This window comes from Gambusia affinis, linkage group LG03, assembly GCF_019740435.1.
Source record: "Gambusia affinis linkage group LG03, SWU_Gaff_1.0, whole genome shotgun sequence".
Taxonomy (NCBI): Eukaryota; Metazoa; Chordata; class Actinopteri; order Cyprinodontiformes; family Poeciliidae; genus Gambusia; species Gambusia affinis.
This window is the reverse complement of record NC_057870.1, coordinates 9,787,301-9,811,498: the sequence shown is the minus strand read 5'-3', so window position 1 is coordinate 9,811,498 and position 24,198 is coordinate 9,787,301. Positions and strand designations below refer to the sequence as shown.

Here is a 24,198-nt window from a genome sequence, read left to right as displayed (position 1 = left end):
CATTCCAGTTTCTTCCTCAAAATCCTTAGTTCATTTCTCAAAATTAAATATCGGTATGGATAAACTAGACAGTGCTGCACAGTGCTAAGTACTGGTTGCACCGAGTTTGGATAAGACAGTCAAATTGATCAGTCATGTCGTCAATATAGTAGAGAGGGATATTTTGATGTAAACTATGACTAAACGTTTGATGACAAGAATTGTAAATTGGACAAGATTGGTATTTCTTTATTAATTTATTTGACTGTAATTTGTCATTGACATAATCTCCTTCGTGTTTCGTTCCGTAGAGGTCAACCACTAAGCTTCATCGTTGCGTTTGTGCAAAGACTTGACTGTGTGTGCCTGGACTCGCACAGTAAAGTGTGCGAGTCCAGCAAAGGGGATCTTAATAGGCCATCAGAGAGGACAAATGCACTGTCACCCCAATCAATTATGTGTCCCGCGGTCCAGGCCGCTCCACTGGGAGGCCTGCATTCATCAGCTAGCAATTAACTGGAGGCCAGATTGCTCCACCCAGACAACATACAGTGGATACAAAAGACAACACACCTGTTAAAATATATAAAACATATAAAATTCATGGGCTGCACAGTGGCGCAGTTGGTAGCCTTGCGGCAAGAAGTCCTGGGTTTGATTCCCGGCCCCGGGTCTTTCTCCCTGTGCATGGTGGGTTCTCTCCGGGTTCTCCGGCTTCCTCCCACAGTCCAAAAACATGACTATCAGGTTAATTGGTCTCTCTAAATTCTCCCTAGGTGTGAGTGTGTGTGAATGGTTGTTTGTCCTGTATGTTTCTGTGTTGCCCTGCGACAGACTGGCGACCTGTCCAGGGTGAACCCCGCCTCTCGCCCGGAACGCAGCTGGAGATAGGAACCAGCAACCCTCCCGACCCCATTAGGGACAAGGGTGTTAGAAATTGGATAGCTATAAAATTCACAAACTTTTTCTTCCTTCAATGAGTTGAGCATCCTGTATGAAAAATAAAATGTCTCCTTGGTCTGGATCTGGAAAGTGAAAAATACACAACAACCTGCCTGCTTGACAACCGTAAAACGAATACCTTGCTGGACTATCTTTCGATTTAATTAAATTTTATGATTATTGCTTTCATTGATTTTGACGTGTGCTTTTGAGTGTCTTTTATGAGCGATCAAAGACAAAAGAAGCCTACGCTAACAGGCCAGCGTTTCAAACCTCGAACAAGAGATGACGTTTCAGTGAAGTTGAAAAACAAGATCTCCCCGTTTCCCCATCTCTCTCTAGCCAACACTGGTGCAAGGATTGTGGATCAGAGGTGTCTGGCATTTAGAACGGTTCACGATTTTACACAACACAACAAAAAGTCTAAACTGACATCTGAATAAAAGCAAGGAGAGAAAAATGATGCTGCCACCACCATCATGTTTCACTGTGGGTCTCTTACTGTGGTTGTACCGGTGACGTTTGGTTACGTCAGACAAAAGCTAATCGACTGTGGCGCCACTGTTTTAGCCTCAGTGGAAACCTGCCACTTTAAGATAAGTGGCACGTAAAAAGGTTGACATGCACTGAATACACTTTCAAACCCAAACGTAAATTTAGCTTGCTTTCACCAAATTAACAGTTACAGCTCGGTGGAATATTCTGCAAGGTAAACCATCATCTTATGTCATCAGCTGTCCAGAAGCGTTTTGCTAACATTAGCAGAAAACACTGGTGATTCTAAAGTATTGTAATCCAAGCAGAGCCTGCGTGAAAACCTTCCACAGTTTATTTCAGAGGATGGGATGAAATGTAAACAACAGACGGACAGACAGCTGATGCAGACACACAGCGAAACTTGGCAGGACACTCAGCTGAGTGTCAGGAGATCGGCGATTCTTTCGCCGCAGGGTGTGGGGTTTCTGTGCAAAGAGTTCAACCTCAATTTGTTTGCTCTGATCAGACCGGTTTTCTCAGACTCACCTCTCTTCAGGTGCTTCTTCTTGGTTTTGCGCCGCATGCCATTGATCCCTGGCACAGGCTTCATGTCGCTCTTGTTGATGGGTGGTGGGTGCAGAATAGGCTTTGGAGCTCGAGTCAGACAAACGGGTAGACCTGCAGCGCACATCAGGATACCTGTCATGCCTGATACATATGTACGCACGCACACGTAAACACAGAGAAGAGTGGAAAAAGAACAGCGATAGTCACTCATTTCCTTCGGGATAATTATCTATAGATTAAAACATTTTGAGGGGGGAAAAAAAAAAATCAGAAAAGAACCTCTTCTAGTTTTTTTTTTTTTTTTTTTTTTTTTGTACATGCTGCAAGTGTGGTGATTTCTAACCTGCTAGCGCTGGGTGCACAGGTCCAGACCCGGTCAGATTTTTCACTGGTAAAGCAGGAACACTGCAAGGAGAAAACGCCAAAAACAGAAGTGAGTAATGTTGCTGACAATAAATGGCCCAAATGGTGCACCATTGCTTGAGATCTGAGAAGAAGAGGGAGAAAAAAAAACCCCAGAAAGCAGCCTACTGTTCTCTGCATCCCACTATAAATACTGAAGCTAAAATGTCATGCACTTCAACAGACACTGCTGCAATGGGTTGAGACGGCTTGACTCATGTACAAAGCACCACAGCAGAGCCTGATTCAGGATGACATTTGGAGAGCTTGGACTTTGTGGCGACCACAGACAACAGTTCACTTGCCCACATTTCAAACTCTCTGGAGCAGAGCGGACAAAAGCCAGCGGTGTTATTAATAGCGCAGAATCCAGTGACTCTTTCCGAGGGGCCGAAACCTCAATTCAAACGGCGCCGCCCTGCTGAGCAGAGCTCAGGAACTACAACACAAAACATGATGCTGCGCGGCTGACGCCAAAGCTCAAAAGAATTATTGTTTCTTGCGAGATTTAGAGTTTTAGAACGGCTAGAATAAGAGGCTTGTATTAAATGACATCGAACTTCGGAATAAATAATAATAATAATAAAAAAAAAAAAAATCCCACCCAGAACAAGAAGTTCCCTTTTAAAAAAAGGTCCCATTATAAACGGACAATAATCAGAGGTTTTTGTTTTTTTTCATTTTTAGCTTCATCTCTGACTGTTCGGTTGGTAACTAGACAATCCAATCTTTTTATGACCAGTGAATACACCTCGCCTGCCTAAGCACTGGCAGGTTCTGATGTAAAACAACACTCATCAGTGATGAAGTTATTACTGAAGAAGTAACAGTCAAAGCAGTTGCTCTTGTTGTTAAAAGATTGTTCAGGAGAAGAACAGCACTTTACTTTTCACCAACTACTTCAGTAAAAATTTTCTAAAGTTAGTCATAGTCGACCCCCATTGTTACCTGTGGTGGAAAATCTTACCACAAAGTCCTGAATGTGTTTAGATAGCTGAGACATGCTAATCACACATGCTGTCCCACCAGCGACAGCTTAGCTAGTTTGAATTGACATAACTAAGCTATTTCCCTCAAAACACTGTTTCTCTGGCTGTACAGTCTGGCAAAGAGCATAACACCTTCTGACATTTCTTTGGGCCAAAAAATCTCATCTTCTCAATATGAATTTATTCGCCAAACAAATTCACTGCCAGAAATGTGGCTTGACTTTTTTTTTTTCTCCTCAGTTTGTAATTTCTTTAAGAAGGTGAGAAAACCAGAAGATTTTATTTTAGAAATCCTGAAAAGTTCTCGGTAAATATTCAGTTCCTTCCAGAAAGGTCTTCTGTCACACCAAAACACAGCACAAAAAACTGGTTCGAAACTCCTAGAACACTTTGTGTTGACAGAATTAGTATTTTTTATTTTTACAACAAAATCCTAAATGTGGGGAGTGAATTCTTCCTGTTGCTTTGTTGGCGGATAGGCAAACACAGGATTTATGGTACCACTATATATGACATGATCAAACTTACTGTTTTTGTGCTGAACTAAATTTGCAGTGGCCATACTGAGGTTAGTCCTAGCAGCACGTGCAGTGGTCAACAGTCAATTTACTTCATCTGCATTAAAGATAGATGGGCTTAATGTCTGTGTGCTCCAGCATAGCAATAAATAAAAAAAAATTAAAAAAAACACACAGGTCAAGACAAATTTTGACCAATGGTTTCACAAAGCAGCCCAAGTTGTTCCTTGATTGAGGATAGTAATTATCTGCCTCACTATAGTCTGAATATAAATGTAGACCAGAGGCTTTGGAGGCTTCAGCTTCCATACAAATGTCTACAAAACTTTAGTTAGAAAAGGAGTAAGGAGCAGATGAGGCAAAGCAGGGTGCACATCAACATAGACTCCACTGGGTCCGCACTGACCGGACCCCTTGTTCTTGCGACTTTGGAAAACAGACATGATGCTCATTTATCTGTACTCAGTTAATCTTACATTCCCAAGTTTATTAACTACAAACCGGCCTAAAGGTGCACACAGGCCTTTGAATCTTGTTACCGTTTGACCGTTGTGGACCGGCGGGAGTCGTTGGCCCTCCGGTGCTCCAGAAGAGCACAGATCCACATCGGCAGTGCGCTTTGATGTAAGTGAAAGCCCTTGGTTCCTGTGCCAGGGGACGCCCTTCAGTGAATTAAATGCAACAACAGAAGCAGGACACGAGGTCGTGCGTCCCCTCCCTTCTGTAGCGTGTGCGGTTTCTCACTCACCTCCGTTTTGGCAGGGAGAGCGGAACGCATTTGTTCTGGTTTGCTGATTTTTCTTCTTCTTATTATTATTATTATCCTAACCACAAATTTCAACCAACACAAATCAGTGCGTATTTTTGAAGTGGAATGAAAATGCTCTGTGATTTTCACAATGAAAACTTTTCTATAAAGCATGCAGTGCAGCCACCTTTTCATCTGACACCCCTACACAAAATCCAGTGCAACCAGTTCCCCTCAGAAATCACCGACTTGGTATTTAGAATCTGTAATGTCGGGATATATTCTGCTATATCTGCATTTTATGTATCGTCGTCATTAATGCTACGCGGTGTCACTGCTTTGTGCTGGTCCATTGCATGAAAACTCAAGACAATACACTGGTGCTGTGGTCATAGAATAAGGGAGTGTGGAGGTTTTGAACAGAACTGTGAGCGCGAGCAATCAGCAGCTGAAAGAGCGAGAGATTTTCCAACAACAGAGAGTGATTTCACACCTTAAGCCACAACAGAGGAATTAATGTTATCTCTCAGCTCAGAGAGGGCGCTCAGAAAAAAACAAAAAAGAAAAAAGAAAAGCTAAAACAAAACACAGAGTTGATACTTCAAGACACGAGGCTGCCCCTTCACTCAATAAAGGTATCAGCTTGATTGAGAGTGTAGCCAGTGTTTGTTTCCACTGCTGTGGATAAAGGAGCGCTGGCTTAGCAGTAAATTTCAGAGGTAAGGTCGAAGATGTGAGGCATCAAGTGAAAAAAATAAAAACAAGATAAAAAAAATTGTGCTGCCCAGTGGGAAATCTTCCTTTTCACTAAAACACACACTTAAATGGAAACCAAATGAGAGTATATGAGGGACAACATGCCTCTGTTTGTGTGTGCATGTATAATTCATGGTGTCCACAGAGCGCCGTGATCAAACGGATCATTTACATCCGGGGAAGGAATGGGACAGAGCAGCATCTTTAGCATAATGTAATGCACCGTCTGCACGTACATTTTGTTCCAGGACACGACATTTATCCGACATCACGGAAACATGGCTCGACGTTCAATGGAGACGCCGTTTTGTCTCCTGGATTTTCAGTTCCGGTGACGATAACTCCCATCACAATAAATGGATCGATACAAACCTTTGGCTAGTTTTATCTGCTACAGGCGGGAAGAAATAAGCCCTTATCTGGATGATATATTTTCCACACTGACAAATATTCATACTGAACTCGTAAACAAACTCCCGTCCATCATCAGATGTTTAACACTTTCTGTTTGAAAAGAACCAACAATGCTAAAAGGCGCTTTTTCTACAAAGCTGCATCTTAAAATCGGATAAATCTCCGCCGTCTTCCTACTCCTTCCTCCTCGCCGGTTTACTTTAAATACAGAAGTATCCCTCATCTCCAGGCAGCCACCCTGTCCATCACAGCTGCACCTCAAGCCAGCTGCCTTCAAACAGTGATGACAGAACCTGCAGCTGCACGACTTCCATGGTTTAACCGTGGAGCAGCTCCCCGTTCGCTCCTTTAAAACAATTGATAAAATGTGGGGCAAAAACCAAGTAGCTCTTTTTTTCCCCCTTTTACCCATATTGTGCATGTGCAATCTGCAGCAGACTTACAAAGCAGGTAGCTCTCTCCAACTACAGGCAGACGCAAATGTGTCCCATGAAGTATGAGAGATCAGAACCAGAATCAGCTTTTGTGCAAGTAATGATAATTTTTTTTTTTTTTTTACAAAACAGGAGGACAAAAAGATGCCAACTCTGACTCGTTAGCTAACCAGGCAACAGATGTTCTCGCCGCAGCCACAAACAGAGCAGGTGCAGAGACGATCAAAGAGAAAAAGAAAAGTATTTCCTCACAGAACGCTCCAACATCTGGGAGAACATCTGATTTCCCCCCCATCACAAAAGAGTCTGCTCTGAAAGAAACAACGCATCAGATTATAAAATTATGCAGGACTCTCCCAACGGTATGGACTGTTTGGACATGTGTGGGGAAGATTTTGGAATATTTTATTATATTGTCCCCTGTGGCCCCCCAAAACAAAAAAAAATAAGGGCAGGTTGTATTTACAGAGTGAATACATTGGAGCTCTCTGGAGTCCAACAGGATTTTCAACACAGTTAAGAGAATTTATTCAACTAGAGAAATAATTTAGCAAATTACGAGGCTGAACTTTATGATCTGTGATACCTTTTAATTCTCCTGTGTCAAAATCCTGACCTACTTTAAGGAACTTTGTAATACACTCCTGATCAAAATCTTAAGACCAGTCAAAAAATTGCAAGAATTTGCATTTTGCACTATTGGATCTTAAGAAGGTTCTAAGTAGAGCTTCACAATGTTAAAAGGACAAATCAGTGCAAGAGACAAGAACATTTGAGCAGGGAATTGTCTGAAAACTGCATTTATACTCAAACATGATTTTTTCAGCTGATCAAAAGTTTAAGACCATAGCTCAAAAAAACCCGAAAACCCCCCAAAACAGAAATCAAAATGTCAAAAAAAAGGACTCAGTAATGAGTAGCTCCACCATTCTTGTTGATGACTTCAAACAATCGTTTAGGCATGCTCGATGCCAGTGTTTCCAGGAGGCTAGTGGGAACGTTGCTCCAAGTGTTGAAGATGGCTTCACGAAGGGCATCCATTGTCTGGAACTGATGTCCATTTTTGTAAACTTCCCTTGCCATCCATCCCCAAATGTTCTCAATTGGGTTTAGATCCGGGGAACATGCAGGATGGTCCAAAAGAGTGATGTTATTCTCTTGGAAGAACTCCTTTGTCAGGCGGGCATTGTGAACTGCAGCATTGTCCTGTTGAAAAACCCAATCATTACCACACAGACGAGGGCCCTCAGTCATGAGGGATGCCCGCTGCAACATCTCCACATAGCCAGCTGCTGTTTGACGCCCCTGCACAACCTGAAGCTCCATTGTTCCATTGAAGGAAAACGCACCCCAAATCATGATGGCGCCCCCACCACTGTGCCGTGTAGAAAACATCTCAGGTGGGATCTCCCTGTCATGCCAGTAACGTTGGAAGCCATCAGGACCATCAAGGTTAAATTTTTTCTCATCAGAGAAGACAACTTTCTTCCACCTTTCAATGTCCCATGTTTGGTGCATCCTTGCAAAGTCCAAACGGGCAATTCTGTGGTGTTGAAGAAGACGTGGCCTTTGAAGACGTTTTTTGTTTCTGAAGCCCTTCTCTCGCAGATGCCGTCTGATGGTTATTGGGCTGCAGTCAGCACCAGTAATGGCCTTAATCTGGGTAGAGGATCGTCCCGTGTCTTGACGGACAGCCAATCGGATCCTGCGGCTCAGAGCTGGTGAAATTTTTTTGGGTCTACCACTTGACTTTTTTGTTCCATAACCCTCAGGATCATTTAAAAAATGCAAAATGACTGTCTTACTCCCAACCTCAACAGCGATGGCACGTTCGCCAGAGAGGCCTTGCTTATGCAGCTCAACAATCCTACCACGTTCAAAGTCAGTGAGCTTTTTTGCTTTTGCCATCAGGAGGTCTTGACAGTGTAAAGACTTCACAGAAAATGACATGGAATCCAGATGTTTGCACAGCTTTTGGCTTTTAAAGACTATGGTCTTAAACTTTTGATCAGCTGAAAAAATCATGTTTGAGTGTAAATGCAGTTTTCAGACAATTCCCTGCTCAAATGTTCTTGTCTCTTGCACTGATTTGTCCTTTTAACATTGTGAAGCTCTACTTAGAACCTTCTTAAGATTCAGTGTTGCAAAATGCTAATTCTTGCAAATTTTTGACTGGTCTTAAGATTTTGATCAGGAGTGTATTTCAGGTAATCTGTAAGCTGTAAATCTTGTTGCTCTTTGAGAATTTGTCCTTAAAAGTTTAATGCCTCAGTTAAATCTGGGCAGACATCCTCAGTGAGGTTCATTCTGCCGGGGAAATCCAAAAACTCTCTCAAAAAGTGTTCAGAAATCTGCAACATTCTGTGCTCATATTTTATTTATCTCTTCTTATTTATTAAGAATTTAATAAATAATTTATTTCCAACACTTGGCATAGAATTGGAGGGATGGCTAAACATAAAGATTCAGATTTTTTGGTTTGCTTTTGAAATCTCAAACTAAATCAAGGCTCGTTTTTTTGGAGTGGTCTTCAGAGTTACAATTTAAACTGAATCAGTCAAAAATAAAAAAACATCCCCACACCTCACGATCAAACGGCTATGTGGGCCTGCGCTCAGACGTAACACATCGCAGCACAACATCAGGCACAGATCTTCAGCGTTTCCTCTGTGATTCTGCTGTTGTGGCACTTCAGTTTCGCCGAGGACGTTGAGCAAACCGCACAAAACCTTTGTCACCACTGCGTTTCTTCTTACGCCGTGAGAACAACTTTTGCTTTTCCTCTCGACATGCTTTCACCTTGAAGTTTTTCTGTCTCTGCTTTCCTGTTTTCACAAAAAAATAAAATAAAATCTTACGCAGGACCGTGTTTTTAAGGTCTCTTGCTCTGGGTTCTTAGGTCAGAAGAAACTGTTAAAAGAGTCCGCAGCTTCATTGCTGATGCTGCGATGCCACATTGATCACGGTCTCTGGCAGGTCGGGGCATATGGGTTGGCATATTGGTGCCATTCTTCCACTCCTGAGGGAATATTCAGCTTTCTTTTAGGGCCTAATCGAACGTCATTCTTCGTTAGACCCACGGCATGAAGCCCAGTTTAAAAAGAAATGCTGGTAAAGAACTAAAATCCACTTCATCTGCTCATCATGCATTATAAAAAAAATGTGGATAAAAATTTATGAGTACTTATTAAATTACTGTATTGACGCAGGCAGCAGCAGGCGGACACAAAGCTGCTTCTCCCTGCTGCGGTGGAGTTGGAGTGGGGCGGAGAGGAGAGGAGCAACACTGACACCAGCAAATTTCAAACTTGCATCAGTTTGGCCCACATAATCTCTCATGGTTTATTTATTTGCTATAATATTAATTTTCGTCCTGGCGGGGAGCGTCTGAACATAGCGACGGAGCAGCTCGATGGAGAATATTGATCTGTTTGCTCCTCGTCTTCGCGGGCCCTCCGGTCGGGTCCCACATTAGCATTCCTACCTCAGGGGCCTCATGAAAACAGCAAACATGTGGTTTAATTTTTTTTTCTCACTCCTTTCAACAGAAAACTTAGCTGTTGGTTTTCTTTCTCCTTTTTTTTGGTTTTACATTTTGTTTTTCGCTCATCAGAAGGTAATTTGGCAACACAGACACCAACTCTGCTGAACAAGAGAGGAAGTGGTTTCCTCTCAGTGAAAAAAAACCAAACAAATCAAAACACTCAAGACCGTGTGAACTAGCATGTCTGTTCCACCACAAAGTGTTACACACAAACAAGTCATTGCTATGTTAAGTCCACTTTTGAATAACTATTTGCTCAGTGAGAGTTTTCTTTTGTTTTTGCCTTTTTCCGTAACGCCTTCGTCAAGGAAATGTCGATGTGAGAAATGGATTAAAGACCAAACAGACCAGGATAAAAAAAAATTAATAATTGTATTTTGTGGGCTGACAGGACAGAAGTTTAACTTTTTGGAAATGTCGTGGCCCATTACGTAAATAAAACTAACACCGCCTCACAGAAAGACAACGGAGTCAAACGTGGCGGTGGGAGTGTGGTGATCTGTGCCCACCCTGTTGCTTCAAGTCCTGGATAACGTCACGTAAATAACGGTACCATGAATTCTGGTCAGTGTCCTGAAGGAGAACGTCCGGCCATCGCTTTATGACCTTCGGCACGGGAGCATTGAGTTATGGAGCAGGACAATGATCCAAAGCACAACCGCCAGTTCACCTCTGACCTCTGCCCAGGCAAATTTCAGACTTTAATGTCATTAAGATGCTGTGGGATGGCTTCAAACAAGGTTTTCCATGCAAAAAAAGAGTGAACCAAGATTTCTCTATCCCTCTGAGAAAATTGACATCAGGCAGTAAAAGCTTCCTGCATCTAAGCTGTCTTAGGTATCCAGTTTTCTTTTTGAGCCTGTGTCAGCTTTCCTCTCCCGCCCCCCCATTTGCTGACATCACAAATATGAAAAGATATTCACTGAAAATGAAAGTTTGTGCAACGTCTTCGCATATTTATGCATCTGCTGATGGCTGCACTGTTATTCCTTGGGACTCAGATTTAGATCAGATAAATGTGAAAGAAATCAAAACCAGAAGAAGCAGCTCTCAGGTTCCAGCGCCATAGCACGCAGTCCAGTTTTCACATACGCAGACGTGTTGACACAAACCAGCAGATGGTGCCACCTCTAATATGTTTGTGCGTGCGAGGCGTGACGCTCACAACACCCAACCTCCACCCGTTTTCCAGCTTATTATGGCCAGTTGTTTTATGACACGCTGACATGATAAGAGATCAATACATCAACAGCAGCTGTCGCCATCAAACAATGGACATGACATACCAACATTTATGACCCCGTGCGATCTTACAACAAGAATACATAAACAACATGCGAGATTCTTGCGACTTTTTGAATCGATCTAGAGAATTGACCTGCAGCACGGCGGCTGTTTTTCTGCACGTAAATTCAGCTGATCAAAACAAACCGCCAAATACCTTTCCTGCACCCAACAACAGCTAAATTAGGGCGTGGGTGTGTGAAATAGTAAAACAAAAAAGAAGAAAAAAAAAAAAGTCTGATGTTTTACACTCTGCGTGGGTTCCTCTGTTATCTGTGTGCAGCACTCACTTGTGGGAACGTGCGCTGGGAGTTTGCGTTTCAGGCTGTGCCTGCGTGAGATTGCAAGCTCTCGTGTCCTGCTGCGCGCATGTTAACCACACTCATCCTGTACGTCGAGCCACTCGCCTGGGAACCGATCTGCTCCGCCTTACGCTCAACACCACCGTCAACCCCCCTCCTTCCGCCTCCCCTCCAATCTGTTTTCCTCTCTCTACCGCTGTGGGTCTCAGTGTTTCTGTGCCTCGAGGTGAGAAAGTCACGTTTTTACCTACAACTCCTGCATGGCTGAGCTTTGACTGAGTCCTGAATTTCCAGAAGAGATGTCCCTGAATGGGAGGACCCCCGGGGGCGTTTCAGTGACCCGAGTCCGGCTGCAGAAAGCAAAAGCGTTTCAGTCAACAGTGGTGACAGGATGTTATTCTAGCAAGCACTTTAGTGTGTTTCTCCCCAGAAGCAAAAAAAAAAATAAATAAATAAATAAATAAATTAAAAAATCAAACTAGAGCAGGGAGAGGGTTTCATATCACGGACACAAGCGAGTGTCCAGATTGCACGTCAGTGTCGCCACCACACTGTGAGCATCATTTTGCAACCAATAAAAATAATAAGACAAAAAACCCAAACCCAAAATGCAGTTTTTCAGAACCAATTAAAAAAAAAAAAAAAAAAAAAAAAAAAAAAAAAAAGCAGAAATGTTACGATGAGGCCTACACAACACTGCTAAGTTGACACATCTCCAAAAGATTCCTGACCTCTTCTACGAAAAAGGGGGAACTGATAAATTACTGTATTCAAGCTTATGTTGCTTTTTCCTTCCACTGAATTTTCCAGGGACACCTGAAGCCTTGGGAGCAGTGTAACGTAAAGCCCATTTATGATGCTGAGTAAAATTCACAGGGCATGGACTGAGACGGGAGCCTGGACCAACTCTAAACATCTTGATGTAATTTAGCATCTTGCATAATTGTTCAGGCAATAAACTACTTACAATGCCTGTGGACCCCAAACTAAGGAAAAACCTTCACACAGAATATCCATGACAATCTCCATCTCCTATTTGCCCCTTATGTCTTATTAATAGTAGCTACTATTTAAGGTTATTTTTTAGATTTAATAGTAACAATACTATTACCATTTATTAAGGTGTTTCACATCCACCACATAATATATATATATATTTTTTTTACACAAAACAGGTAAACCTCAGAAACTTTACTTTGTAAAGTTAAAGCAAATAAAAGAAAATACACTCTGTGATCTCAAGATCAGCTTACTCACATTTTAAATCCATTGTCTTCTATAGAGTTATTCTTTATTGCTGTTTATATATATATCAGTGATCACCAGTTTTTGAACATTATGATCAAAGTACTAAAATAAATAAGCAGAAATGATTTTAAGAAAAACAATTCAACCTTGAGTGTCTGTTCTAAAAACACAGGTACCAAGCACGGTGTGGGTTTTCAGGGCCAGGCTGCTGCTCGCAACATGGCCGACCCTAGTGTATCTTTTCGATCATGCAACAAATTTGAACGAGTTTCTACTTTGTTCCTATGCTTAGGTTTATTGTAACGGGGGGGAGAAAAAAACCCCAGGATCAGGGACAAGGACTGCTTTGAACGTGAAACTTCCTTTTCTTGGTTCCTTTTCTCTGAACTGCACTGAGGTCAGCTCCATGCTGGCGCTATGATTTTCCCTTGATCCATTATTCATTCTTCCCCGCTGGAGCTCTGCCTTCATGGCAAACAGGCTCCCAAAGCTACACCAGTGCCCTCTTCGCACGTTGCCCATCAGTCACTCCACGTACACAAGAGTCAGAAACGACGCGCAGTCAAACAAAGACGCTGTTAAAAACACATACCACACATTCACCCCCCCCCCCACCTCCTCGACTCGCCCTTCAGACTCCTCAGCTTCCAAGCGACTCAACAACCCCGGCGCACCCTGATAGCAACAAATTAGTTCAAAGCAGAATGATCCAGAAGAGCCGCAGTATTTCACGCCTACTGGGGCCAACATAAGCTCATTAAGGAGCACGCACACACACACACACGCCCACGCCCACACACACACACATACATACATACAGGGAAGGAAAGGGAGGACTCTGGCACACAAGACTAAGCTGAAGATTTTTTTATGATTCCTCTGCAGATCCATTGATCAGCATGTTAAAAGAGAGCAGTCATAAATCAGCGGAGTAAGAAGTGGAGAGAGAGAGAAAAAACAAACAAAAAAAAACAAGTACAGAAAATCCGACACGTTCAGCGTAAAGCTTTGTGAGGCAAACATGCTGTTTGTTTGTTGTTTTTTTAAAATATTCAATCAATATCTAAGTTGAATGTGAGCTTTATGCTGAGGCAGTAACACACGAAGGCTGCGGCGGACTTCAGAGAATCTCAAGGAGCAAAAACAAACACCATTACCCAGGTGGGATGGCTCCTCTGGTGGTCCCCATGGAAATCCGCTGGGTGCCTGGCCGGTTCAGATTGTTCTGTCCGTTGATGGTGAGCGCGTGGTGACCGTGGGAGGATGAAAGCGATGTCATCACCGGGGAGCAGGGGAAGTTGGCAGAAGACAGCGGCGACTGCACCTGTTCGGCTTTCGACTGCCCACCTCCCGCACTTATGTTATTGTGGTTGGCACCGGAGGAGCCGGACGTCGGGGACCACAGGGAGGTTCCAGCGAAGGTGTTGCTCTGCCGCACGCCGCCGAGGGCTCCCGTGGCGCCCGAGTTGCCAGCCGTCCCTCCGTGGAGCTTACGCCGCTGAGAGGCCAGGATGGCGTTGGAGGCAGCTCTTGTACTGTTCACCAGGATGCACTGCTGGCACGAGCAGGGCTGGCCAGAGCTGGCGCCCACGGGCCACGACTGGGACTTGGGAATGGAGCCCATGATGAGAGGGTACGCCAGGTCCATGCGTCTCCGAAGGCGGCGCTTGCGCTGACTCTGCCGGTTCGTCTGGGACATGCTGTTGAAGTCGATGAGGTAGCAGAAGCCCAGAGAGGTCAAGTCCAGCCACGGGTGCTGCTTCTCGTAGGCATTCTGGATGGTCACGCAGATCTCCATGTCGTACGGCGTCCACGAGCCGTTGTCGTTCTCCCACTCCCACACCACGCCTTTCCCTGGGGCTGACGACGGCTCGTAGAAGTTCCTCTGCACGGGCCTCATGGTGCCTAAGAGAAAGCGGAGAACAGTAGGACGTGAAAATGACTTCTTGACTTGAATGGTAAACACTTTGGCAAATGAAAGGATTTACAACTTTAATTTTAATCACGAGGCTTGTCTCAAACCACCCACAAGTCCCTTTCGGTTGCCTCTTACTCATTTCTAGTATTGCATTAAGTCTAAAGCATCGTCAGGGACCCCACTGGTGGCTGTTGCCACTCTTCTGTATGACGACAGGGTGGAAGGGCACTTTGTGCCCATGTACCACTGCCGATGGGCACTCAGCTCCCTCCTCCATTATAACACAATTACCACAGCCCCATGGGAAATCAGGACACCTCAGCCTATCCATCTCCACGCCACACATCAACAAAGGTATGCTGCAGGCGCTCCTGCAGAAAGCGTCGCTCCTCTTCCTCCCCCAGCTAATTTAACGGCTAAATGCACAGTCCCGTGCTAGAGCCGCGACAGTGACGGAGGAATGGGAGTGTGTGTGGAGAATAAATAGGCGTGGGATTGACATGGGTTGAGCAGGACCGCTGGGCAGCGGTAACCCCCTCATTTGGCAGTTTGGCACCAATGCAAGGGAATACACTGCATCAGCAGAAACTGCGACTCTGACCTTGATTATGTCCTGCAGTCTGCTGTTAAAGGACTCGGTTTGGTGGCTAATTTCAGTCTGAGCCGTGCGCTCACAGATGACTAGCCAGCCAGCCGCGTGCGTCTCTCACATCTTCACCCAGCCGTCCGTGCATAAATCTGCACCAATGTGTGATCGTCGCTTGCAGGTGTACCTCCTTTATCTCAGAAGAAAGCCAAAATACACAACATTGTTTAATACGTTTCAAAATGAAACCGCTTCCACGTGGTTTTTGAAAGTCATGTTCTGCTCTCTGTAGAAGAGAAAGGCTCTGTGATGTTCCAGCTCCTCACTGTGACTTCTTCCTTTTTTTTAACAGATGTGCAACATGCAAGTATGATTTAAACTGATGTAAAAAATCAACAGCTAAATAAGCATTGTGCAAATTTCATAAATAATGTAACAAGCGCAGTTGCTTGTCCCCAGGCCTTAATTTATCCACATGGTTAAGGAGGGATGAGCAGCATTTCATTTAGAAGACTGTTTATTAGCGTAAGCTGATCTGACAGAAATCCATAACACAGACGTGACCATATTATGTGGTTAATGTCTGTAATGTGCTACAGTTACTGTCTAGTCTTAAACAGAGAAGCAAATAGTTTTTCTTTTGTTAGTATAATAATTCAGGGATTTTAATGACATATATATATATATATATATATATATATATATATATATATATATATATTCTTCTTTGTGTCTCTCATGTTATGAGGTAGGCTGTAGCTCGAAGGATCTTGCCTAAGGACCCAGACAGGATAGCGCCCTTTTTTCCGGTTTCGACCTGGATTCGAACCCGGGTCGACCGGGTGAAAACCCGCTGACTTATCTGTTGAGCTATCCTGCCAGCACAGTGGTGCCTGTGGTCATCGGGACCCTCGGGGCAGTCACCCCCAAACTGGAACAGTGGCTACAACAGATCCCAGGAACAACATCAGACATCTCAGTCCAGAAATGTGCAGTCCTAGGCACAGCCAAGATACTGCGCAGAACCCTCAAGCTCCCAGGCCTCTGGTAGAGGACCCGAGCTAAGAGGAAGAAGAATCACCACCCGCGGTGGGTGAGAAGGGAATATATATATATATATATATATTAAAGCTGGAATTGGACCACTGGTTTAAATTTGTGAAGGATTGCCTCTAATCTATACACACCTAGAAACTGGCTGGATATTTGAGCACTGTTAATGGCCAAACTGGTGGAACTAATTTTGCTTTCTGCCTCTGACAAGATGTTTAGAATATTTATTTTTTTTCCCCCAAAGCGTAGAGGTCATTCAGGGAGCTTAAAGTAAGTGTTATGTTACATCATAACACTGTTCTGATGTCTGCTTTATCCAGCATCAGTCCTGATGTGTGTCTGCGATCTGAACTCGGATGGAAAACCAACTTGCCTCCAGGTTTCTGCAACCCGGCTTTTGGTTTGAGATGAAATACATCCGCTCTGTACAATGAACCAGTGCAGCAAAAAAACGCCACTGCCATCCTTTACTGCTGGTTCAGTGTTCCTGAACTTGAAAGCCTCGTCTTACAGCTGAGCTGCCCAGTTTTTGTCTCATCTGGCCACTACGTGTTTCTCCAGAAAACATTTGGTCGCTCCAATTAAAAGCCAAGACATCAAAGCCAACGGTGGGTGGACGTAAACTCCTGACGGGAAGTTTAGGGTTAAAAAGCTGTACACGTCTCAGAAATTTCTGGAAGAGCGGCTTGTTTAGTTTACACCGTCCTGCTGACTTGACGACCTGATGACTAATGAAACAATGAGGTAAGAAAAAAAAAGGGTTATAATGTAAAAATGATTTCCATTTACAGAGTCATCATTTTTATCAATTATTTCTACACCGTTCATCGCTCTGGGACATCCAGTTTCCTTCTGTCTGACAGCCTGTGTGCAGCTTCTCGCTAAAAATCCTCCCACCACTGTTACACCATTGGCCAGAGAAGAAAAAGGAAAAACTGTGAGAGAGCTGCTCTCTTTGTGTTTCAGAACTGCCAAATAATGATTGATATTAATTGTACAAATTACACAAAAGGTCTTACAATGACTTTGACAAATGACGATGGAAAGAAGTTTGGCTTCACGAAGCTCAGCAGTCCAGTAGAAGCAAAAAATGTGAAACGAAATGAAGTTAGTTTAGAAAATATTACCCATGGTGCAGTATCTTTATTTAAAGCAGTAAATAAAGTCGCATACACAATGCACATCTGGCAGGACCTGTATATTGTGAGCTTCTTATGAACGCAATGTGTTGGAGTGAATTGCTGATGGAGGACGAAGGCATGGCGAGGTTATTTCCATAGCAACATTCAGAAACAAGATCATTCAAAGTGCTTTACGTGATGAAATGATTAGATTGCAGTAACAAAGAAAGGGAAAAATTGGACTATAGACTAAATGTAAAGAAAACTGGGTTTATATCAAGGTGTTTTAAACCATCGTGTGATTACCATCATGTTAAAAGTTACCAGACTTGAACCACTGAAGTATTGTACCGAAAGCTTAAGGACAGCAAAGTGTGTTTGCTTCTGACCATATCTTTGATTTCTACTCTTGTACTCAAATTAATGTTTTATTTTTTTCCACTTAGTGTAAATAGCTTAATTTATTTGAACACAGAAAATCCTAATGGCTCAAACTAATCACCAGTCGCTCAACCAGGTATGACAACTGTTCTGTGAAGTGCACTAAAAGCCTTAAGGGCTTTACATTGGAAAATTATGATATGTTTGACCCACAGTCACACATCCTTGGGTATATTGATAGCTACAGAAAGAAATAACACATAGGCAGACAAGAAGACAACCAGCTTTATGATATGAAATTTGTGCAACAATGATCTACAACGTCATAAACCAAAGAAATGATGCTGAGGGAGGCTGGACTGAGACCGATGTCAGCACGTCTACAGAGGAGTCAGTCATTTTGACATTCAGTCAAGTACACAAGTAAACTGGTTTCTGCCACTAGTACTGTAATCAGCAACTTACTACATCAGCACTTCCACCCGTAACATTTTACAGAGGGCTTTCTGGGTCTACATGGGATTGAGGACTAGGAAATGCCAAGGTGAGCAGTTCTAAACATGGTTTGTTATTTATTTTCAATGTTTGAGCAGAGACAAGATGTAAAACAATGTTACATTTAATAGAAACCATTGTCGTATGAAATGACTCGTGGCAATATTAATTTAGTATTTCCGCTGTTTGCCTATGACACAGTAATTAGGAAGAAAAAGTGCTATGGTGCTAAAATGTTTCAAGTATAATGCCAGTGGTCAAAAGAGATGGGTTATAGGAACACTGGGACATGAGTAATCGGGTATAAAAATACCTCAATCTGAGTATTTTCACATCTCAAATTGTCATCCAAATGAAAGGGGTGGGTGATGTTGATTGATAATGCATAAAGCCATATTCTGTCTTCATTCTGACTGCGGTAAACTGACCTGACCCCACATATGTGTCCTATGCTAACGTGACGTATTTACCCTTCAGTGAATAGAAGCTACAGAGCAAACTTAATTAGGGAGTGTATTAACGTCTCAACCGAACCTGGAGCGGAGACGGACGCTTTGAAAACACAGAACGAACACACTACTGTGGTTGTCTGTTTTTATGTTTAGTAATTGTCAGTGCATCTATTCCGAATAAAACCTGCTGCCAATGCATGTAAAGATCGGATAATGAATTTTGTTCTCATATGAACAATTATTTTTCCCTCTCCCGGTCTGAATACATTTCAGTACTATAAAGTAATTTTGTGCAAGTAAACATAGCTACTGTCCGCTATAATGACAGACTTTGTATAAATTCATTTAATTTTGCTAAGCAGATGTTTCTGTTAGTTATGTGGGGGAAGAAAAAAAAAAACCCTGAAAAGTACTGCACGTGAAAGAACGGTACCCCATAAGCAGTCTTGCAAAAATTTAAGAGTTGAGGTTTGGATTTGGACACGAAGACAAAAGGATGCTGGTACCAAATATAACCAGCTGCCATAACTCCAAAACTGAGAGGTGAGACTTAGTGAGGCAGAAACATTTGTGCCGTCATGTTTGCATTCTGCTGTAGGATCTGTGTAAACTGCTGACGGAGGATTGTTAGGACTGGAGACCAGAAGCCACAACACAGCAGTCCCAGAGCCATCTGTGGAAAAGTTTTGTCCAAACATTCATTCTGAAACTTCTGCCACCTATTATATCCTGTAATTTACTGCTGTGCAAACACTCCACTTCCCCCCCCGTCCCACCAAAATGTCTGGCCTGAGCTGCTGATGTTCTCCCGGTGACCCTTCCCGCTCATCCTAACAGGAAACCGAGCAAGAGTGGTCACTTCCTGTCTGACCTTCTGTGCCTTCGGCGGCCATCTTTCCTGCCTCACTTTTCTCCCTCGATGTCCTCCATCTGTCCTCCTCCTCCTGCCCCCGACACCAGCACAGTCTCCTCCGGGTGAGGGAAAGCTGCATGATGTATTGTTACAATCGAATCTCGCCGCGGAACTCTCGACCCACTGTCACACAGCACCAGGCGGGTTCAGGGTGGGCTCAATTGGCCTTTCACATCTTAGCCGGAGCAAAAAAATAAAATAAAAAAAGAAGTCACTCCAGTCCTCATCCCTAATAGCTTTGTGTTTGCCTGTGAGTGGGAGGGAATTACTCTCTGAAAGGGAAAGACATGCATCATTAAATTGCAACATCCTTGACTGCCCTTAGAGGTATCCTGCAGGGGAAGTAAATAGATTGGGAAAATGATACTTCATAGATAGCAATATTGACTGCTTTTACAGCGAATGTACAATCACTGCTCATTCTGAACGAAAATATGCAGCACAGCCTGAGGGGATAATTTACTCTGGAAGCAGAACTCTAATGCTCTCTTTTTACCCTCCCCCCTCAAGGATTTTCCTCATTTTTCATGTCAAAATAAAGACAAAATGACACTTTTGAAGACTGTAATTTCCAGGCTTCAAAATTACATTTCTGTTATCCCCCTGTTTTTTTTTTTTTTACTTCAAAATAATAAAATGTCTGTTTTTTGGCTAGAAGTTTCTACGGGTTTGTGGACAGAATAAGAAGAAAGTACAACTGTAAGTGGATGGATGAATAGAGGTGAATACATTCTGGAAATACCATCAGACATCAGATTTACAATGACCTTTTATTCTTGTGCACTTATCCAGACCAGAAACATAAAAAAAATAAAATACAATTTTTTATCATTTCAAAAGGAGGTAAAAAAAAAAAAACTGCAAAAGAAAATGGTGCTATTTCTATTATCCAAATGAATATACTACATAAATATGCCAGTAAAATTGTGTCGCGCTTTCGGTGCATTTGTGCTGTGGCTATCTGAGAAACAATAATAAAAAAATAACTCACTCAAGCCATCTATGACTCGATCAGTAGCTACAGGTAATTCCAGATATGGCAAAATGCACCAGGTTGAAATGGTGTCGTCACAGAGAGGCAAGACGCTGCTGTCACGAAAGAGAGAAGAGCGAGCAGGACGGGGTGGGTGCGTGTGTCCACATGTGAACCACTGTACTATTACTTTCCCTGAGAACAGCACCAGCAGAGTCTTCCTCCTGCACTCATCATCTGCTGCTGACGCCAGCTTCCCCCACCGACCCCAACACCCCTCCAGTCTCCTCTGGATCCTGACCAAAGCAGTCACACTGAGCCATTCCTCACATTTTCCACTCTGTCACTCACTGGACCCCTTCCCGGCTCTCACACATACAACGCTCAGTTTTTGGACAGAGATGAGAGATCTGTGTCAGTGGAAAACATCACCTTGTATTCATTGCTCTGGGTTGCCCCGCTGCCGCTGCGCCTGGATCAAGCTCTATCATAAATCCCTATAATTGACAAACCTCTACCGCTTCCCAGGGGCTCCCGTTGATCGTATTAAAACATTCTGCTGCGGTTCCCGCTGAACTGGAAGGGGAGGGTTCGCAAAACGCTCAGTCATATGTCTGAAAAGTCTTTAAGGGGTAATGAAAACAAGACGAAATACTTGCATTACATTGGTTTTACTCTTCCTCTCAGCACCCGAAATCTAAGTTGTGCTATAAATGTTTTTCTGAACTTGGTATTCGGTTAAATACATGCTCTCAAGCACCGGTTTCCCCTACGAAATGTTCCCTTTAGGCGTTGACATTAAAACATTAATGCTCTTCCTGTGCTTTTTCAATACACTGTTGAAAAGTTTCTAATCCACACTGGCAATAATCTGACTTACTGCAGGAATCCACTCTAAGGTCCATATAACATAATTTGACCCAGAAGTTTTTTTGGGTTCTTTTCTATTGCACGTCAACTTTCAACGAAGGAACTATTAAATGTCACGAACTCCCCGAGAAGCATGATTACAGTGCCTCTATAAAGAATAACACTAAACTACCACATTATTGTCAATGGGAAGGGAAATTAAATATGTTCTTTAGGAAGTAAAAACTGATCTGTGCATTTTTATTCTGCCTCCTTTATAAAACAACCTTGGACTGAAATTAAAGCCTCAAGTCTTTCAAGGTGCATCTCTACCTGCTTTGTACGTCCATTCTTCAGTCTAGAGAGCAAGCCATCTGAAAACATCCTTTTTCAAATCTTGTTAAAAATGATTTAGGTTGCCAGTTTGAACACCCACCATGCACTATTCTGATGGTATGGCAGACTCACTTCTGTCAGTCTTCTCCAGGGCAGCAGTGGCTACAATGTAGCTCGCCATCATCGGCGTATGAATGTGTGTGTGAATGGGTAAATGACTGAATGTAGCGTAAAGCACTTTGGAGTCCTCAGACTTGATAAACCACTATTCAAGTACAGGCCATTTATCTTTTATCATCATCAAACACCGTCAACCAAAGGACAAGAGGGCCTAGTGCCTGAGTGTTAACCTCTGCTGTACCTGCTGCCCCTCTATTGACTCCTTGTGTTTTCCCTCATGTGCTTTAGCCTTTCGCTAATTCCTTCTTTGTATTCATCCTTCAAGGTTTCCTCTGTCATTACCTCCAGAGTTCCTCATAGGGTTCCTCACTCGTAATCTCCCTGCAATAGTTCCTGGGTCAACCATTCACGACCTCTTATCGATGTCATGCAGCCACTGATCCAACACGTCCGGCTTCTATGTCAGCTCCCAGCATCCCCTGTACCACGCCAGCCAACGACTCCCCCGACTCTGCTCATTCTTTCCTGGCGTTCATCGCCTTCATCCACCGAAAGCCATCGACCGTTCAACCTTCATTAGGGTTTGTCTCCCTGGATCACCTCTGTCCCTCTACCTCATAGTGTTGCCATTTCCTGCCTCCTCCTGTAGGTTTAACAGATTCAATAAAATCTGTTAAACTTTTACTTTGTCTCCTGAAAGAGTCTGGGAGAACCGAGAAAGACATGACAAGCCATTATGCTGTTTGTTTACCGATATTCTCCTTAAAAAAAAAAAAAAAAAGCAAAAAACTTCTAACGCCCTGAACAACTCGATTTAGGTACACAAAAGTTGGACTCTATTTATTCTAATTCCTAGAAACCTTCCCAGGATTATAGGATCTACTTGATTTTATTAAGGTTTATGAGAGAAAGGGGTGCGGGGGGTACAATGAAGCAGATCTTTTATTTGTAACTTACCAATTATGTGATCACCAGTGTCTTCAAGAACAAGCATTTTGCCACAGTACCCACGTTGAACACTGACACAAACATTTAAAGCAAACCTGAAGGAACTAATCAATTTAAATCTGATAAACCGGGTCCGACGTACAAGAGCATCCAAAGAAATGTGTCAGAAAACTAAAAACACAATGCAATCTGACAAACATGCCAGGGAAGGATGACATTTCCAAAGGGCTCAACCTCAGACTCACCTGGAAAGGATCTAGCCACTGCAACCCTGAACTAAAATGCGTCAAAAATGTTGCTGCAGAAAAAAGAAAAACAAACAAAACAAACTCCATGAATTATTATTATCGGCCTTCATAATTTTATATATGCTAATACATTCTTGAGTATGGGAGACATAAAATAATTAGAGCCAGTTTGATGTTTTTCACATAACTCCCTGGGGAAGATCTTTAAAAGACTTTCATCTCTGTAAAAAGGATCCCTCACAAACAATAAACCCAAGCTGGCCATTAGCGATGAAAGAGGGAGAAGTTGCTTTGAATACAAATGCCTCAAACTGTCAACAAAAAAAAAAAAGTTGTGATATTACCTGAATATGATAAAAGGAGATTTTTTCTTTTTATTGAAATGCATGTAAAGCAGAGGCCTTAGAAGTGAAATCTCCCTCTCTCCCGTGTAAAAAAAAAAAAAGAAAAAAAAGTGGTGCATACCTGTACATCAAAGTCCCAAAGATCAGTAAGAGACTTATCTGCTCGTTAGGTAACATGCGGAGATCAGAGAACATCTTAATCAGCGTGATAGGCTGGGATTAAGCAGCTTTAGCAGTATTGGATCTTAATATCTCTGTTCTTCAGCTCCTCTTTCATAAAAGTAAGACAAAAACTCAACAGGCGAAGCTCTTTCCACGTCCTGATTCATTGCTTTTAGTTTCCCAGGATGCACCTCTTCATAAAGGGCTGTGGTCATGAATAGTTACTTGGATTCCCTGAAGCATCCTCATCTCTGTCTGCAAAAGTGATGCATGAACAAAAGTGTCGGCAGATGAGGGAGAAAGGAGGGGAGAAGAAGAAGAAGAAGAAGAAGAAGAAGAAGAAGAAGAAGAGAGGAACGGTGGGGGAGAGAGGAGAGGGGAGAATCAGAGATGGAATAAGGCCAGAAAACAAGAAAGAATAAAAGGAGGGGAGGAGAAGGTGGAAAGCATCTGATGAGAGGAGCTTATCAGCTGACAAGCAAAAGAAGCAAGGAGTGCGGTGGTGGAGGTAGCAACTTCTTGAAAAGTAAACGCTGCAGTAAAAAAAGAAAGAAAGAAAAAAAGAAATTGCCCAACTTACAGTTTCGCCTGCAAGAAAGACAAAGTGGTCAAGAAAAGCAAACCGACTCCCACTGCAACCGTCCTCCTCTTCCCCAGCCCCTCCAGCTTTCCCAAAGCCTGGCAAGGTGAGGGGA

General features: G+C 42.9%; 1 protein-coding gene across 5 annotated transcripts in view; it reads right to left on the bottom strand.

The window, feature by feature from the left end:
• dtx1 (deltex 1, E3 ubiquitin ligase) overlaps nucleotides 1–24,198 on the bottom strand; it is a 54,627-nt gene that overhangs the window by 13,493 nt on the left and 16,936 nt on the right. For 4 of the 5 annotated variants that reach the window (XM_044110849.1, XM_044110845.1, XM_044110847.1 and 1 more), the window contains 3 exons: nucleotides 13,762–14,509; nucleotides 2,309–2,370; nucleotides 1,945–2,106 (listed from right to left, as the gene is read on the bottom strand). In XM_044110849.1, coding sequence (XP_043966784.1) covers nucleotides 1,945–2,106; nucleotides 2,309–2,370; nucleotides 13,762–14,509 — 972 coding nt within the window. The remainder of the gene's footprint in view (nucleotides 1–1,944; nucleotides 2,107–2,308; nucleotides 2,371–13,761; nucleotides 14,510–24,198) is intronic. The other variant, XM_044110848.1, reaches the window with a different exon arrangement.